Below are 18,751 nucleotides of genomic sequence, written 5' to 3'. Positions count from 1 at the left end.
TAAATGAAGCATGCGTAGAGCGGAAATCTTGCAGAATTTAATCCCAATCATGACAGGAAACAAAAGTCAAAGAAGAGTAGCTCTATCAGATTTGTCAACAACGGATGATTCCAAGATAGCAGAGACATACAAATATCTACAGTACCTGAATGTAAACCGATGTGATATCTCAGGTCGAATGTTGGTATATAAAATTAATAAATACATAAATAAAAATTCCAAACATAAGAGTGCATCACCAGAGTCAAGACCTTCAGAATGAATAGGCCTAGGCAAATAAAAGGGCTTATGAATCAAGGATAAAGCAGGCTAAGACAATCCCCAAAGGTCCTGCATGTAGGTCTTACATAATTCGGGAGGAGAAATCATAGAAATCACTGGGAAATTGAGATTAATAGATTTCACAGAATTTTCTAAATTTTCAAGTCTGCGATGAATAGTAGTTTGATCTTGTATCACAGTATTGTGAATATCTGTTAATTTTTCAATGCTTGATTCCATCTTTTCAAGTTTACCTGAGTGTATAGACATTACTGTCCCTTGTGCTTGCATCCTAGGTAAAAGAAAGTATTGATGGTGATGGTGAGAGAAAATAAAGATTGCTCTACAGAAGTTAACTTTTCTAGTAGAAATTATTGAGAGAAACTACCAGAGTCCACTTAACTTTATACAAAACACATATTGTAGCAACATTTACCATGTATCTTAAATTTATACAAATGAATTTATAACCCTACTATTCAATTGCATCAAATGATGTCACATATAATATTCCAAGCAATTGTTTATTAGACTATTCCAAACAATTTTTCACATATATTAAATGCAGTAAATATTACACATTGATCTCTATCAGAAATGTTATACATATCAATGTACATATCGTTATCATTATGGACATAAATCACTATCCCTTCACCCCCACCATCATACACACATCCTCACCAAACATACCACATTGACTTAACATACATTTATTTATTTATTTAATTTCTTTTACTATACCGATGCTCAAGACTAGGTCTTATCGTCACCATAAAAAAATAGGATGGGTTTAGGGGTCAGGGTGGAGAGGGGAAAAGGTAGGAAGGTCAGTTAGAGGGCTAGGGAAGTTCCCTCTCAGTCGCTCCTTTATTGGAGGGAACTAGGCAAAGGCCGGTTTTTACAAAATCTTTCCCTTTGCACACGCGAGTCGGCACCCATGCACGCGCTGGAAGATGATTTCATGTGTGTGCGCCAGGAACGCTCGCCACATATTTAATAGTTATATTTTTTGTAATTTTATTGAGATGTAATTAAAGTGGACTTATTCATGGAGGAGAAATCTATTTACCATTCAGTCACACTAATTAAGTGAAATTTCTGTAAAGTGAAATTGTTTTATTCTGCAGTGTACTGAGCTCAGAATAGAAGATCACTGGGTAACATTGATTTGATTCCTTTCAGCCCAAGAATGTGGTATTCACAGCAAGCAGCAGTGTTACCCTTTGGCCTTTGGAGTTCCTGCAGCACTCATGGTTGTTGCGCTGGGTAAGTTGTTCTCAGTCCATGCCAATCCCCCCACATGTTCAATCAATAGGCCTTTCTTTTCAGGGCCCAGCAGTTTCTTCTCGCTCATTCGCGCTTCCAGGTCAGTCGGAACCAGGGCTGGAGTTTGACGTCATGAGCTTTCATTCAGAACAAACCGGGGATTAGTTTCGCCTATTTTATATCCTCTTCCAACTCACTTAGCCCAGTCATCGCAGTGACAGTCCCTGACCAGGAGTTGTGCACCAGGGCTCCTTCTGCAACTTGGCAATCATGAGCCCTAAATCTGCCCATTACACGACTGTAAATAAGTGTATGTTAGACCTTTCTTAAATGTTTAGGACCGGGCATTTAGCCTGGTCCACCTTAAGACAGCCCACAAGGTTATCCTGGTTGCAGGGTGTTTTCCCTGGGGAGAGGGATAAGAAGGCAGCCCCTCAGAGAGGAGAGCGGCCTCCAGATGAGATTAGAAGAAACCAGTAGATTTGCTAAAATTACTTATTTGTAAACAGCTGCATTTGTAAACAGCTGCATTTGTAAACAGCTGCATTTCTGTTTCCAGCACTGCTGAGGTAAGCAGCTTTCGGTTGTTTAATTTGCCTATAAATAAATAATAAAAGTCTGTAGAACAGTAACCGGAGTCCAGCTTACTCTGTCCTCCGGCTAAAGACCGCTCATGCTGTGTTAGTGTCGCCGCTGCATAATGCCTGGGACAGATTGCCTCCCCCCCCATGTGACCATGCATGCTGCCACCGCGGCATCTCAGCCGTGGCTACCCCTGGGAACAGAAGATCTGATCTTGGAACTGAGCTCACAGCACAGCCACTGAACCACTAGGTTGGCACAAATAGTCAATCCTTGCTTGATTTAAATGGCAAAAGGAAGGAAAGCAACACAGCTTAAAGATATGAGATCCTACACTTTCACTCATGTTTTTGAACCTAATTGTCTGAATCATTAGATGCTGAGTGATGTTCAGCATTATCACAAAATGACATGATTATAGCATCATTCTAACTTCAAGTTGCATTACGTTTTAGGCTTGGAACTACACAGCTTTAAAGATGTAACCACCACAATCCACCTATCACCAGTCAATAAATATCGCATGAAACCATAGTACAATCACTAATCAAGTCTTACTGCTCACGAGAGATTGCAAAATGTATACATTAGAAAAGTTCTAAACAAAAAAAATCAGAAATTTTATAAAATGTGCATGCGAAAGTGCATTGCCCGGGTACAGTAGTCAACAAGTGTAGAAATAGATTTAATGATTTTGCCTTTGCAAACCTCAGTGCAAGATTTATATTTCAGGTGCAGGAGGGTATTTTGCAGTCCCAGAGGGCTCACAATCTGAGGGCCTCGTTTGCGAAGCAGTTTTCCCATAAGCACAGAATGGGAGAGAAGCCTCAGTAAATCAGGGCCTTCGTTTGTATCTGAGGAAATGGAGAGTAACACGGGAGAAGCAGGATTTAATCCTGAGCTTCCCTGGTTCAATCATTCGCTGAGGAATATCTAACCCTCAGGCTACTCCTCCACTCTAAACAGGAGGTTGTGAAGACAAACAGCTCGGTTATATGGCTCCCCCGGCCTCCAGGATGAAACCTGATGGCAGACCCCCTCCGGTCTACCCAACATATTTCTTTCTTTCTTACAAGGCCGTAGACCCCAGTTGCTCTTTGGCTTTCCGGGATCTTCTGTGTTTATCCCATGCTTTCTCAAATTTCATTACTGTGATGGCTTTCACCACCTCCAGTGGGAAGCCATTCCAGGTATCCACTACCCTTTCAGTGTACAAATTATTTTTTACTATAATTCCTGAGTCTACCCCCTTATTATCTAGCTTTATTGTTTCAATGCAGATATTTAAAAATAGTGAAATAAAGAACTCTTATTTGGTCATACGTAAACAATAAAAATCAACACATAGATTCAGCCCTGCTAATAAACTTTTACCTTATCTTATAGTCTTCAACTTCATATGATAACGCTTTAGGTGGATAACAGCCATACGTATTCCTGTGAGCAAAACATAAACAAAATAAAAATAAACAATTTAATTATTAGACAGAAATGGTGTTTGGTGCTATGAAAGTATTCACACCTCACAAGAGGTAACTGAGAACAGTGGTCCCTTGACTTATGAACTCAATTGGTTCCAGAGGGCTGGTTGTAACCCAAGTTGGTTGAAAGTCAAGACTATTTTTTCCATGGGAAATAATGGAAATATCCATAATGCGTTCCAAACCTCCCAAAAGCACCCCTTACCTAACCATTTCTATAATAAAAAATGATTGTATAATGTCTGTAATTACCAGAAACACCAATAATTTCCTAGTGTACTCAACAGTTATAAAATGTGCCGAGCCTACCAGAAACAACAATTTCACCTCCTCCACCAGTTCCTTTACGATATCTGCATATGGACTCTCTACCTGGGTAACATCAAGCTAGCTTGAGAGAACATTGCACAAATCTCATCTTTGGGTGAGTTTCCTCACTCCAAAGGTCATCAAATCCTGTTTGTACACCACACTCTGAATGTCAAAGTGGCCCCTAACCCCTACACTAATACCTAAACCTCACCTCGAATTACTAGGTGGGCCTCCCATAGAGATATAAATACCTATCTAGTGTGAGGGCATTATTTCTCTTTCTCTCCTGAATGGAAATATTTTGGTTGTAACTCGAGATCTGTTCATAACTGAAAACCAGAATTTTGTTCGTAACTCGAAATTTGGTCGTAACTCAAGACCAGGAACGTTGGTCGTAACCCGAGTGGTCGTAACTCAAGGGCCCACTGTATATTCCCTCAGTTTATGCACTATACTTTCACTGCCATACTTGTATAATTGGGATGTTATGAGACAGCACATGCTCACGTGATCCACAAATGTCCAGCTGTGCTCCTGAGGTGGAATATAACGCATTCTGGAAATATTGTGCTAACTGACACTATAAAGAGCTAATTTATTCCAATAATGCGAGTGGAAAACATATGTATTTGTTGTTGTAATCCTTGTATGCATCATGTATCCCTCCCGATCTCCCATATATCCCTCTCTGATTCTTGCAGTCGTGTTTGTCATTGGAAGCTCCATGTATAAGAAAGTGGCTCCTCAAGGCAACATAATGGTTACATTTTTCAATTGCATTGGTGTAAGTAACATTATAATATTAATACTTTGGGCATTTTTTTAACACTTCCCTACACAATAAAACAAAGCTAGTGTTTTGGTATTCTCTGATTTGATCCTTTACGTCCCAATAAATTGTTTAAAACTTCTAGAAGCAGTTTTTCCATTTTAACCTTTTAAAATACTCCAGAAGCAGAATCTAGTGAACACGTCAATTGAACTTAGATAAAAATCTGCTAATAATGCCAACCAGTTACAGCATTCACAAACTGGCACATGAGCTCAAGATGTGTTTTGGATAAGTTTGTCCAGCTGCACTGCAGCCTGCAGAAAATCCCATGTTTCCGTGGAAATCTGCAGAAAGCGCCATCTAAGTCAATAAGGCCTGTGCCCTGTGCAAAGCCCGTGGAGACCTGGTATCTTTTTGGGGCTTACATTATAATCTACTGTTTTGTGGTCACTCAGAGATTTCAGGAGGCTTGGAGCAGAATTTATTTATTTATTTATTTTTGGTTTTTATATACCGGAAGTTCCTGTATAATATACATATCACTCCGGTTCACAGATAACAGAGATAACTATCGCCGAGATGGCGGTTTACATGGAACATATAGAACAGTTAATCTATTATAAAGTAGAATACAAACTAAGATCTACTAAGAACACATAAATAAAGCAAATAAGCATTACAAAATTGCTGTGGGATGGGAGGGTTGTTATCACATGGGCTCCTTCATATTCATTAGACGTCACTTGATGAAAAAGGTCTGTTTCAGGCCTCTTCTGTGTGCAATCTTGGGTGAAATTCCACCTTTGCACTACTCCCCTCTCAAATTAGGAAACATTGTCAAATTCCTACACCCCATATCAATATGAACATAGCCACAATTATATTACTATCTGTCTATCTATAGAACACTGAACCCTCAGAAGAAAAAAAGTAGGCAATAAAAATAGTACATTATTATTAGATCCTAGGCCTTGTAGAGACATTAACTTAGAGGTAGATATTCAGCACCACTTAGCCAGAACTACATACATCGGCCCATGCCCAGGGATGTGGCCATTTTATAACATATGCACATGTTATAAAATAGTCTTGCCATGTGCACATGTGCTGAATTTTAAGTGGACGCACATATGTACATGCATATCCCACTCCTACCACGTTAATTGGGGGATTCTTAAAGGGGCACGCACCAATGCCTTTCCCAGTTTTACCAGTTCGTCCCAATTTTGCCCAGTCAAGAGAGAGATCTTCCAAACTCCCTAGTTTAAAAGCCTTCACTACCCTCAGCCCGAGCCCTTCTAACCCCACAGATCTACCTAGTTTTCTTTGTTTTAACTTACACATCATCTATAGATGTAAGATACAGAGGCCTCACTCTTGTTTATTCTCTTGACTGGTTGGCTGTTTTCAGTTGCTCTATAATGAAAGGTGAATTTGTAAGAGGCTACAAAATGTGTAGTGTAATTATAAAAATTCAAAATTTCTAAGAATCACTTAAATATCTATAGTCGTACAAAAAATCATGGGAAAATGTTTATGTATTGTTTTCATCACATCATTATGATTTTGAAAGTATATTCTAAAGCAAAGAAAAGAGAGGCAAATTACTGCAAAATTATGTGAAAAGATAAACATAGCAGTAAAAGAAATAAATAGTAAACAATAAAAAACAGTACATAATAAATGTAAATAAAAAATAAAGATAATATAAAAACTTTTTAATATACAAGTTTAATTAAAAACAGTGTAATACATAACAGAATATATAATTAAAGCACACTACCTATATATCATTGAAATGCACAAGTTGACATGCCCGTTTTTTGGCAACTGATGCATGCATTGTTGCTGAAACAGTCTATTACACTTTTTTTTTAACTTTAACTTGTGTAGTAAAAGGCTTTTATACTGTTATTGTCATTATTTTTTTAATTTATATTTAAATTGATTATTGTTTATTATTTATCATTTACTTTGTATGGTATATTCCAACAAATAATCCAGTATTCTCTTTTTATGAGAAAAGGACTAATAAAAGTTTCAAACATACTGATCATATTTAAATTGTTTAAAATGTGCACCAGCGTGACATAACAAGGTATGAATGATCTTTTCACAGTTTGCCATTAAAAACAGATACCGGAATCGTAGCAAGGCGATTCCCAAGAGAGAACACTGGTTAGATTGGGCTCAGGAAAAGTATAATGTAAGTATTTTGTATGCTTCACTGCATTATTATATGCTTCACTGCATTATTATATGCTTATATAATATACACAAATATAAATGTGTGTGTGGGAGAGGGGAGGGATTTTAAACAGCTCAGGCAATTTGCAGGTCCTTGAGTTCTTTATATCTGCAGTCCTGCAAGCTAATTTTCAAAGAGAAACTCCGCAGGTGCAAAGTCCGTGTGGTAAAGTATGGATGGGGATTTCAAAATGAAATCTCTTCATGTGCTTTCCTTCCCCCACCCTCGCCCTGACCCTGCCCACCTCTTTTCCCCAACCATAAAATCTTGCCTCCTTGTAGGATGTGGGGAAATTTACCCAGATAATTGCATCTTTACTCGGGCATATTCCTTTGAAAAGGGACCAGTTCAGATTTAATTGGGTTTCATTCCCTTTTGGTTAATAAGGCTTTAATTCAGCATGAAACAATGTACCTTTCTAGACTGGGAATCACATAACTAATAGCACTTATTTGTTATCACATGTAGGGGCAGATGTTTAAAAAATACACGATCGCGTACTTTTGTTCGCGCACCAGGCGCGAACAAAAGTACGCTGGATTTTATAAAATCCGGGGTCGGCGCGCGCAAGGGGGTGCACATTTGTGCAACCTGCGCGCGCCGAGCCCAGCGCGCGCTGCCTGTTCCCTCTGAGGCCACTCCGATTTCGGAGCGGCCTCGGAGGGAACTTTCCTTCGCCCTCCCCCCACCCCCCCGGCCCTATCTAAACGCCCCCCCACCTTTGTCGGCAAAGTTACGCCGGCGCGCGCAGGTTGCACATTTGTGCAACCTGCGCGTGCCGAGCCCAGCGCGCGCTGCCTGTTCCCTCCGAGGCCGCTCGGATTTCAGAGCGGCCTCAGAGGGAACTTTCCTTCACCCTCACCCCACCTTCCCCCCCCTAACTTTGCGTGCGCCAGCCAGCAGCCCCGCTCCGTCCTCCGGTCCCAGGGGCTGGTCCGGAGGCCTCGACCACGCCCCCGGGCTGGCGCCATGCCCCCGAAACGCCCCCGAAATGCCGCGGCATGCCCCCTCCCGCCCCTTTTCGAAAGCCCCGGGACTTACGTGCGTGCCGGCAGCCTATGCAAAATAGGCTGCCGGCACGCGTAAATCCTTCCGGATTTACGCGCGCAGGCCTTTTAAAATCTGCCCCTTAGGGCACTTTTTATCATATATAGATATTTACTTTACATACACAGTCTTATAATAACATCATATCAGACAGTATAAACAAGTGCTATTAGTTATGTGATTCCCTGTAGTGTTGGGTATTGTGGTTATTGGGGGATCTGTGAGTTCTCTCAGAGTTGTTCTGCCTTTCTAGACTGGCTCATTTGGCTCCATCCATACACCCTCTTTGTATTTTCAAAATCATCTCCAAACATGAAACCACCAAATACATTATTGAATTACTTATCAAAACTCAATTTTTATCTACCTGAATACTATTTTTCTTTTTTTACATTTTGAATAATAGTTACATAGAATTTAAAAGATGGTCAGAGTTCCAGTAAATCCAGCTTTCTTTCTGATTGCTTACTAGTTCCCTTTAAATGATAATCTATGGGAAGATAAGAAAACTCTGCATCTGTATCCAATTTTGCAACAGTGGAAAAAACAAATTCTGGCCTCAATCAACAGAAGTGACCTACAATTCCTTGATTATCACATTTCCCCAAGATGTAACTATATTTACTCATATCTAGTAACTTCTCCAACCTACTTTTGAATTGATTTAGTACTGTGGTTGGTGGCAGCTGGAGTTAAGCTATAATAACACCATCAAAATATCTTTCCCTCTTAAAGAAAGGACTCACTGTCTGCAACACAGTCTGAGATCTCTCTCTCTTTTCCTTGTTGGAAAGCTATTGCTGAGTGCTCCATGAATCACTGAAGGGCTGATATTTGTCGGCTTTGAGGAAATAAAGTTAATTGGTTAACTTTATCATGGGCAGCTTTATCATGAGGTAAGATGAGGCAGCCACCTCAGCTGGCAAAAGTTTGAGATCGGCAAAATGTGCCCCCCAAAACACGCCTGTGGCGACCTCACCTTGCTGAAGATTGAAACCTGTATATGCTGTAGAGATCAGTAACCCAGGTATAACTCAACTACTCACAAATTTTTACCTGGTCCGTATTCCTTTTAAACAAATACTACTGCCATACTTGACAATTCAACAGTGTATTGCCTACTTAAATTTGTTATGAGGATGGGTGGTAGTTTCATATGTTTTATTGGGCACTTTCCATGTTGCCTCTCTCATTCTACCCTCCAGCCTCCATTTTTTAATTGAATATGTCTTTAAAAACTCAAGTTTGGCAACAAACTTATATTTTTTGCTTTTTCCTTTTTTGTGTGTGTATATTTTATTATTTATTTATTTGTGTGTGCACACTACATAATCTTTATCACCGTCAATGTAGCATAAACAATTGCTTTTACTGCTTAGCTGTTAAATAGTTACTTAACTTGCATTTAGAAAATCCCCAATGGTAAATGGTTACAATGTCCTCTGGTTACAATGTCCTCCAACCTGGCAGGGCTACAGCCGATCCATCCCAACATGGCCGAATGAGCAAGGCCTATTTGAGCCGCAGTGTACTCCATCTTACCGCAGCTGGAAGAGCACAGCCCAGCAGGGCTACATTCGACCCCATCCCATCGCATTTCAAAAAGAGAAGGGGGAGGCTCTGAAAGAATGTGTGTGTGTGAGTGTGTATAAAAGAGAGAGTAAGAGCCTAAAATCATGGGTTAAATATGTGTGTGTGAGAGAGCATGTGTATGTTGTGAGAGAGCCTGTATGCATGTATGTGTCTGAGAGGGTATGAGAGCCTGTGTGCATGTGAGTGTATTTGAGAAGGAGATGTGAGTTCCAGTGTTCATTAAGGTCTGTTTCCAGCAGGACCTTAATCCTACTTGACTCTGTGCCATCTTTAACATACGACGTCATCCCAGCACTAGTTTGATTTCTGTTATTTAGATGTATTTTGTTCCCTGGTATCAAAATGTCCCATTGGTTGTCTGTTTTCCTCCGGGTCTCTGAAATGCCTATTGAGATCAATATTTTCAAAGCATTTAAAGTGCAGGAATGGGGGTCTTTGAAAGCTGCCTACCCTTTCTGTGTGTAAGACTACACGCACAGTGCCAATATACGTGCTCTTTCATGCACGGAGAGTAAGGATATTCCTGGCAGTGAAGTCTTGGTGGGGTTAGCATTTATGTGTGAATACAAACACGGGTGTAGACACAAAACTTTGCTGACACAAGGGCCTCACAAATAGCAGGTGAGAAATCTGTACACACACGTTTTTTCACTCAATTCTCAAAAGGAACTTTTTCCCGTTAAAACAGATGCAAAGTGTGAAGACCAGGTAAAAAGCAGCCCTGGACTTCCCACTTCAGTGCAGACTTTGAAAGTTCCCCTCATCATGTCTCTATCTACATTTGGTGCATTACACATAAACCCATCTCCAGTCTTGCTTTTAAAGTTCTAGTCTGGCATTGCACATAGAAACCTGAGTGTTTATATTTTATTTGTATTTACAACCTGCTTATTTTTAGCAGTCGAGACAGTTAATTTGGAATCAGTCATATGTTTTGCATTTATGTTTTGTCTTTCTGACTGGGAGTTTGCATAATTGTGCTGTGAAGAATTTGTTTCTGTTTGAGAGTTTGATTGTGTTTAGAAGTCCATTTTGTTCTGAGTGGGAGCTTGATTTTGCTTTCACAGAAAATAATTTACTTCAGAGTTTGTAAAAGTTTTCAAAGCATGCTATTTGACTGTTTGAGAATATGACAGAGCTGGTTCCTTGTTAATTAAAATTACATATTTAGTGATATGGTCATATAATAATGTGATATAAATATAAATGTGCTTATATATCATATACACATTATCAGTCCAAATAAAATTCATAAAAGATTGTTGTGCATGTACTATGTAAAAATCCAACAATGCATTTCTTTAGATTCATAGCATCACAAAAGTTTTCATTGTGCTTCATTTAAATATCTCTGTCACAGACCAAGTTGTTGTATAGAATTTGGGTTTGATTCCTGGCCATGGCGCCTGCTCCTAAGTCAGCCAGGAAGAGGAAAGGGGTGGAGGTAGCATTCTTGAGGGGAAAAGTCCCAGTCACTGTACAATGTCACCTACTGGACAAAACTCATGGTTATCACATACAGGGCTGTAGAGGGTACTACATAAGGTCATGGATTGCCACAGCAATGGCTGAGCTAGACAGGAAAGAGTTTAAAAAGAGAAAAACTGTAAAGTTGCTAATGAAGGCTCGTGGTAGTATAACCAGAGCAGAATTGAGCCAACACTTCCAACTGAGCTAAAAGTCCAAAAGAGCAAGAGAAAATTATACATTTTGTGCAACTTCAGGATTTATTTTGTGCAAGGCTTAAATTTCCTGCAGGTGTTAAAACCATTGCTTCTGCAATTACACACAATTTAGCACATTTTTTTGTGTGCAAATGCAGCCCAGACTATAACATGTGGGAACATAATTCATATCAGATTACAAGCATCTACAGAAAGTGAGAGCATGACGGCAGCACGGAGATAATTCTTCCACTTGAAAGGCACTGGAAAAATAAAGGATCTACATAATTAAAGCTGCTGACTGTAACTATGTCCATTCAGAAATAGAATTACAATGAAGCTCCTAGTTTGACCTTCTACTCTAGAAACTTTAAAAATGCGTGTTTTTAACATGAATGTTTTGAAAACTTTGATGATATTTTAGGGATAAATTGTCAAAATGCAGTCTTCCACCACAAAACTATTAGAAGAGGTTGGAGTTAGATGAAATCCTTGCTGAAGTGAGAGATGTCTTTTAGCAGCCAGATAAAGCCGGGTGTAGGAAGAAAGGGAGGGCTTTGCCTGTGATTACATGGAGAGTCCCTGGGAGAGCAGCTTTACAAGGCTTTGAATATAAAACCTGTTGTTTTTGCTTCTTTTTTTTTTAGCTGTTTTTCTCCTTATAACTTTTTTATCAATGCTGTGCAACTATTTTTACATTGTAGGAGCGGCTTATTACTCAGATTAAGATGGTTCTGAGAGTTCTTCAGCTGTACATCCCACTCCCCATGTTCTGGGCTCTCTTTGACCAGCAGGTAAGAAAAATAAACCATGATAGAAGTTTATTTTACATTATTATTGCAGGGAACTATCAATGCTAACCTCCCTGTATGGTTCCTTATTTCTGGTTGGAAAATCAGTAAATCAACAGTCTACACGTGCAATGATCTGCAAAAGGTAAATGCTTTGTGCACCCAAATAGGTTTCACAACATTTGTAGTATACTGTGCCTACTTTCAGAAGGATCATGTTCAACTTTCCATGAAAGAATGACATCTATTTCAACTGATGCTTTCTGTAAACTTAGCCAGTGATAGTTAAAGGGGATTTTACCAGTAAAGGTGCTGTTTTCTAGAAATACAGAAAGCATAGATAACAAAACTTTCACTGCTAGAGACACCCTCCCTGAATTGTGGCCTCTGTCAGCCTTATCAAAGCAACTGCATTAACCAAGAAACTCTCCTTCTCAAATGAAATAGCCAGAGCATCCTCGAGCTTTATCAAAGCAACTGCATTAACCAAAAAACTCTCCTTCTCAAATGAAATAGCCAGAGCATCCTCGAGCCTTATCAAAGCAACTGCATTAACCAAGAAAGTCTCCTTCTCAAGTGAAATCGCCAGAGCATCCTCGAGCCTTATCAAAGCAACTGCATTAAGCAAGAAACTCTCCTCAAATGAAATCACCAGAGCATCCTCGCTAACCACGGGCAGAACTAGTGGGCTAGGACCTCGCCAGCATGTCAAAGGTTTACTTTTCCCGTTAACTTTCTCATTAAATGCCTAAAAGAAAACTAAATTGGATTCTCTAGAAAATATCCATGACATAAAGTGAATTAACAGCGCCACCCAGTGCTCTCTCCTCGCTGACCTGATCTGGTAACTGGATAAACTGAATTGCCTGCTGGGTTAGACAAGTTGAATGCACAGAAATAAAAGTTAACAAAAACAAAATTATATATATACATAAGGTGATGCCTTTCTAATGGAGTAAATACATTTCTTGAGGTTTCCAGACTAATGCTTCTTCTTCAGGTCAGAATGCAAATGAGCAAAAGCGATATTACTATGAGATGGAAAGTACTGTAGAGTCTGCCATAAATGAAAGATGAAAGGCATTCCGATGACTGGGGGAGGGGGAGTGGTAAGAGGGGGTGATATAGTTTTATGGTTCATAATGTGCTAGAAAATCTGGGTTTTTTCTTTACCGAGTTCTTTTTTTGTCAGTTCCAAAGCGTGGGATCATTTTGACTTCCTGGATTGTTTTACATTTTCCTTCTGCTTCCAAAAAGTTCACAGCCTGCTGCTCTCGCCCTCGGGCTACCCCTTCCACTCCTCCCCATCTCTCTCCCTTTTCCAAACTGCTAGTCAAGGAAACATTATTCTTTCTTGCATGCAAGGCAGTGCTGGGACCATATAAGGGATCACAAATTAGAGATATACAGGCAAATAGAGCTTCAAGCCTACAAACAGAGCTCAGGTCAAGGCGCACATGAAGTATTCTACCCAGAACTTCCAGAACATTCTGAGACAATTAGACAAAATTATGATAAGAACATAAGAACATGCCATGCTGGGTCAGACCAAGGGTCCATCAAGCCCAGCATCCTGTTTCCAACAGAGGTCAAACCAGGCCACAAGAACCTGGCAACGGTAATGTCTAGCAAAGGTGTGGAGCGACTTCCACATATTTCAATCTACATATTTTCTCTGATGATACCTGATGACTTTCCGCCCAGAAAGCAGCTTGAGATCGAGTAGAGTGAGCCCGAAGGCCCATTGGCAATGGCTGCCCGTTTAACAAATAAGCCCCTTTAACCAACAAGCTATCGTGATTTTAGAAGCCATATTACCCCAACGAGATCCACTCCAGAGCACAAAGAAATGATCTGACACCCTGAACTCATTGGTAAGTTCCAGGTAGCGGAGCAAAGCTCGGCGAACATCCAACTTCCTCAATTCCTTATAATCGGGGTCTGACCGGTCTTGATCAGAGAAAGCTGAAAACTCCACTGACTGATTCAAATGGAAAGAAGATCCCCACCTTGGGAAGAAAGGATGGAACTGTACGCAGGGAAACGCCCGAATCAGAAATCCTCAAAAAGGGTCCCCTACATGACAACGCTTGAAGCTCAGACAGTCAGCGAGCTGAGGCAATCGCCACCAAAAAGACTACCTTCAAGGTGAGATCTTTCAAAGTCGCCCTAAGCAAAGCTTCAAAGGGTGCTGAATACAAGGCTTTAAGAACCAAATTCAAATTCCAAGATGGACATGGTTCCTGTACAGGTGGTCTCAAATGCTTCACATGTCGTAAAACTGGGAGACATCTGGATGTGCCGCTAGGCTCAGCCCATGTATGTTACTGCGCAAGGAACCGATTGCGGCCACCTGTACTCGTAAGGAACTCCAGGACAAGCCCTTTGATAAATAATCCTGAAGGAAACTCAAGACGTCCAAGACTCCCGCCTGGGTAAACAACACCCCTGGCGAGACACCAAGCATAAAAAACCTTCCAGACCCTGACATAAGACAAGGAAGTGGAAACCATACAGGACTACAACATTGTAGATACCACCGCATCCGAAAACCCCTGGGACTTCAGACATTTCCTCTCAAAATCCATGCTGCTAGACAAAAGCATTCGACCTGATCGAAATAAACCGGACCCTGATGGAGAAGGTCTGGCAGATCCGGAAATCTCAGGAGACAGTCGATGGCTAGATGGATCAGATCCGTGAACCGTGGACACCTCGGCCACTCGGGAGCAATGAGAATTACCTCCGACGGATGCACTTCTATTCTGCGAAGAGTTCGGCAGATGAGTGGCCAAGGAGGAAACACATACAGTAGGACATCCACCGGCCAGGGGAGAGCCAGAGCATCCACGCCCTCCGCACACTGTTCCGTATAGCGGGCAAAGAAGCGTGGCGCCTTGGTGTTCCTGAACGTCGCTATCAGATCCACACAGGGTGTTCCCCAACGAGCACAAATGCGATGAAAGGCTTCGTCCGCGAGCTCCCATTCTCCATTGATCCAGCCCGTTAGAAAAGACTTAGACTGACCCAAGACATTTATTAGACTAATTGCTGGATCCATTATCTTTTCTGTCCTGGGGATCCCTCTTTGGTGCATCCATGTCGATTGCAAATGCAGTTTTAGTAAAGAACTTGCAGGACACTGTCAAAGAGTTGCAGGATGATATGGAAAATATCTCTAAACAGATTCGACACCAACAAGCACAGTTAATGTCTCAAGGCAAAACATTAAGTAACACTGTCACCATGGTTAACCTACATCCTTAAGCGATTGAACATAACCAAGAGGACATTATCACCATTAAAGCAATGTTAAAAGAAAACTGTACTTTTATCCAGCCCATTCATGCTCTTATCCAATTTTCTAAACAAGTCATTGGTGAGTGCTTGAGTAACTTAATGAAAGGACAGATTCCAACCTATTTAGTCTCCCCCTGTTGTCTATGTCAATGTGGACATTGAAAATATGGAGGTTGTGTATGTTTTAAATTTGCCTTTCATTTTACCTGGGACAGTTGTTTGTTTTTTTTTTGTCAAAATCATTTTTATTAAAGAATAATGACAATACAACTATCAAACATCAGAAGGGTTGCCCAAATACCTGCAACAGATCAACAACATTAATATCAAACCCCCTTCTTTTTCAATAGCCATTAAATTTACCCATCCATACAACCCATTCGCACCAGTCACCCACTCATCTACTCCCAATCCCTTCTTCCCCAAAACCTTAGGAGATTATATTTTATATGAAAATATGGACTATTTTTGAAAGAAAATATATAATGTACTACATTAACATCCAAAAATGGATTTGAATTCTAATACTTTAAACAGGTACTACTCAATCACTTCCATGAAGAATGATATCCCAGCACAAGTAAGTTATTTTGGATTTCCAGCGGCAATAATGTGAAACAGGTGGCCCAACATTGCCTGTATTCCGAATCCGATGATCTCACGCCCTGCAAAGAAGCCAATCTCTCCATTTGCATAGTGGAGGCCAATCGATAATACCAGGCCTTAGTGGTAGGAAGTATATTCGGTTGTATCCAGTCAGCCAAGATCATACGGCAAGCCAGTAATATAGCAGTATGACCATACCTATCCAAAGAGACCTTATAGTCTGGCACTACTCCCTGCAACCCTGACAGAAGAAGCTTACCACTTCTGCCAATGGTTGAATGTGTACTTTGAGCAATAACAGTCAATACTTCATTCCAAAACTCGTCCAAAAGTGGACACGTAAACAAACGATGGATCAAAGTTCCTCTAGCTTGATTACATTTAATGCACATGGGCGATGTAAGTCTCCCAATTTGATAACGTCGTACATCATCACATATAATATGATGTATCCCTTTAGGAACTACAATTTAAAATATTACATCTGGTATACGTTTTTGCATAGTTTTAAAACATGAAAGTAAATAGGAGGAGGACACATCATTCACCCCCATCTCAGTCCAATATTGCGCTAAATAAGAGAGACGCCGAGGTGAACTAAAACGTTTCCCCACCTCATACCATCCCTTAATTGAATTTTGCTTTAAGACCACATTAAAAAAAACACTGGGCGAATTGACGTTCCTGTCTAAACTGGCCATTTGTCCATTTAAAGCTTTGTAAATAATGACGCGTTTGCATTGGATAAGCAATGCATGAAGATACATCTGCTTTTCTGGCATATCAGACCAACAGCCCACAGCAATATTTAGTTCCTAATTTAGGGGGTTATTTTCTAAACATTTATCGTGTTCGTTATTCTGCGAAGAATGATGTATCCAGCCCTCAGGCTTATGCCAACAAACAAAGGACATACATTGGTGGTGTCCCGGGAAGCCTTTCCTAAAGGATACTACAGAAGCTCTGTGTAGTTTGTCCTCAGACAATGTCTGAGAGAAATGTAAGATTACCATGACACAGTATGATGAGGTTGCTGTTGAAAATAATGTTTGGTTAGTTAGCACCTCTCTGAAAGAGATTACCAGTAAAGTTCCCTTACCCAGTAATGTTTCTTTAGTCACTGTACCCAATAACTCGATAGTTACTGTAGGTGGGGGTGTCCTTATACTACCCAGAACCAGACCCAGTTCCCACAAAGGTAGAGATCCTGGATGTGTTTCGGGGCCATGGAATCAACTTTGATGAAAACCTGGTATATCTTTTAGGCTATAAAGACTCTCACAGTGTTGAACTGTTTGTGGACCAAAACACAGCAGAAATCGCCAACTACAATTATGATTCCAGAGATGAAGATATTTTACAAACTGACTGTTCTGTCTTATGCCTTACCTGCCCTGGCCACGATCTCAATGGGGAGAAACAAAGGAATAGATGCCCAAAAAGTGTTTTCCAAAAATCTTTAGTGGATGGAGACGTATGAGACAATTCATAAAATTCACTTGACTCAGGCAGAGTAGGAGTGGAGACTACAGACGCTGATTTGCAGCCTACACATATGCAGGGCCATTGGGTGAATGGAACCGTCAGCGATTTAAGTGTAATACTGCGGATGGCTTTTGAATACACACTTCATATGTGATTGTTTTCACAATTAAGAAGTCATTTTGAGCCCCTGAGGCAGCCACTGGAGGGTGGTGAAACTCGGCTTGAGTTGGGCAGATTTTATCAATTGTCTCATATGTCTCCACCCATTAAAGATTTTTGGAAAAGACTTTTTGGGCATCTATACCTTTGTTTCACTTCACGGCTTTTTTAGATTGCCTACCTTGTTTTCTGGCCCCTTCAATCTCCATGGTCTACATGATATTTTCAATCACCCTTTTTAGAAGAGTGATGGCTCTAGTAAGACACACACACACGGGAAAAGTCTTACCGTAGAGACATGCGACTGCGAGACCTCCCACAGCCCCATCTCTGGAACAGTATGAGGTACTGAGTTAATCAATGTTTACACTTTATCACCTTTCAGACTAGGAAAAGGAGGTTTTACATGTTATGGTTATGAGTGTTGGAGTGGATTCTTGGGTACTGCGGTGATGGCCATTCCCATGGGGAGGAGCCCCGTGAGGGACTGAAGTACTAGGCTAGACTCTATACACGCAGACACAGAGAAGTTGTATTTATTGTACAGCTCGATGGTACTGCCTGGGGAGCGGGCAGCAGTGAAGGTAACCCAGTGAAGTAGTCCAGGGGTCCTCAGCAGAGGAGACCAGTCTCACACTTGAGTAGGTGATAGGCAGCGTGGTGTAGCAGGGACAGGTCCCGGATGAAGACTCCGAGCGCTGCAGCTGAAGGTGAGACAGATTGATAGGGTTAGTACTCACTGAAGCAGAAGCTGTATAGTTGGTCCTGGCAGGCAGAAGTTGTTCAGTGGCAGGCACCAGATTAGGGAAAAAAAGGATTGGATAAGTTCTGGGAGGAGAAGTCCATTACCTGCTATTAAGTTCACTTAGGGGCGGATTTTAAAAGGCGCGCAAATAGCCTACTTTTGTTTGCGCTCCAGGCGCAAACAAAAGTACGCTGGAATTTAGTAGATACGCGTGGAGCCGCGCGTATCCACTAAAATCCTGGATCGGCGCGCGCAAGGCTATGAATTTTGTATAGCCGGCGCGCGCCGAGCTGCGCAGCCTACCCCGTTCCCTCCAAGGCCGCTCCGAAATCGGAGAGGCCTCGGAGGGAACTTTCCTTTGCCCTCCCCTCACCTTCCCCTCCCTTCCCCTACCTAACCCACCCGCCCGGCCCTGTCTAAACCCCCCCCTTACCTT

The 18,751-nt window shown here is 41.0% G+C and overlaps 1 protein-coding gene across 1 annotated transcript in view; it reads left to right on the top strand.

Moving 5' to 3' along the window:
• Nucleotides 1-18,751, top strand: part of SLC15A1 (solute carrier family 15 member 1) — an 80,392-nt gene that overhangs the window by 19,113 nt on the left and 42,528 nt on the right. Inside the window, exons 7-10 of the mRNA XM_029604484.1 lie at nucleotides 1,447-1,530; nucleotides 4,607-4,689; nucleotides 6,797-6,883; nucleotides 11,934-12,023. Of these exons, the coding sequence (XP_029460344.1) occupies nucleotides 1,447-1,530; nucleotides 4,607-4,689; nucleotides 6,797-6,883; nucleotides 11,934-12,023 (344 nt within the window). The remainder of the gene's footprint in view (nucleotides 1-1,446; nucleotides 1,531-4,606; nucleotides 4,690-6,796; nucleotides 6,884-11,933; nucleotides 12,024-18,751) is intronic.

The sequence above is a fragment of the Rhinatrema bivittatum genome, chromosome 5 (genome assembly GCF_901001135.1).
Source record: "Rhinatrema bivittatum chromosome 5, aRhiBiv1.1, whole genome shotgun sequence".
NCBI classification, from domain to species: Eukaryota; Metazoa; Chordata; class Amphibia; order Gymnophiona; family Rhinatrematidae; genus Rhinatrema; species Rhinatrema bivittatum.
The sequence above is the reverse complement of the archived record's forward strand: the minus strand, read 5'-3'. Positions and strand labels throughout refer to the sequence as shown.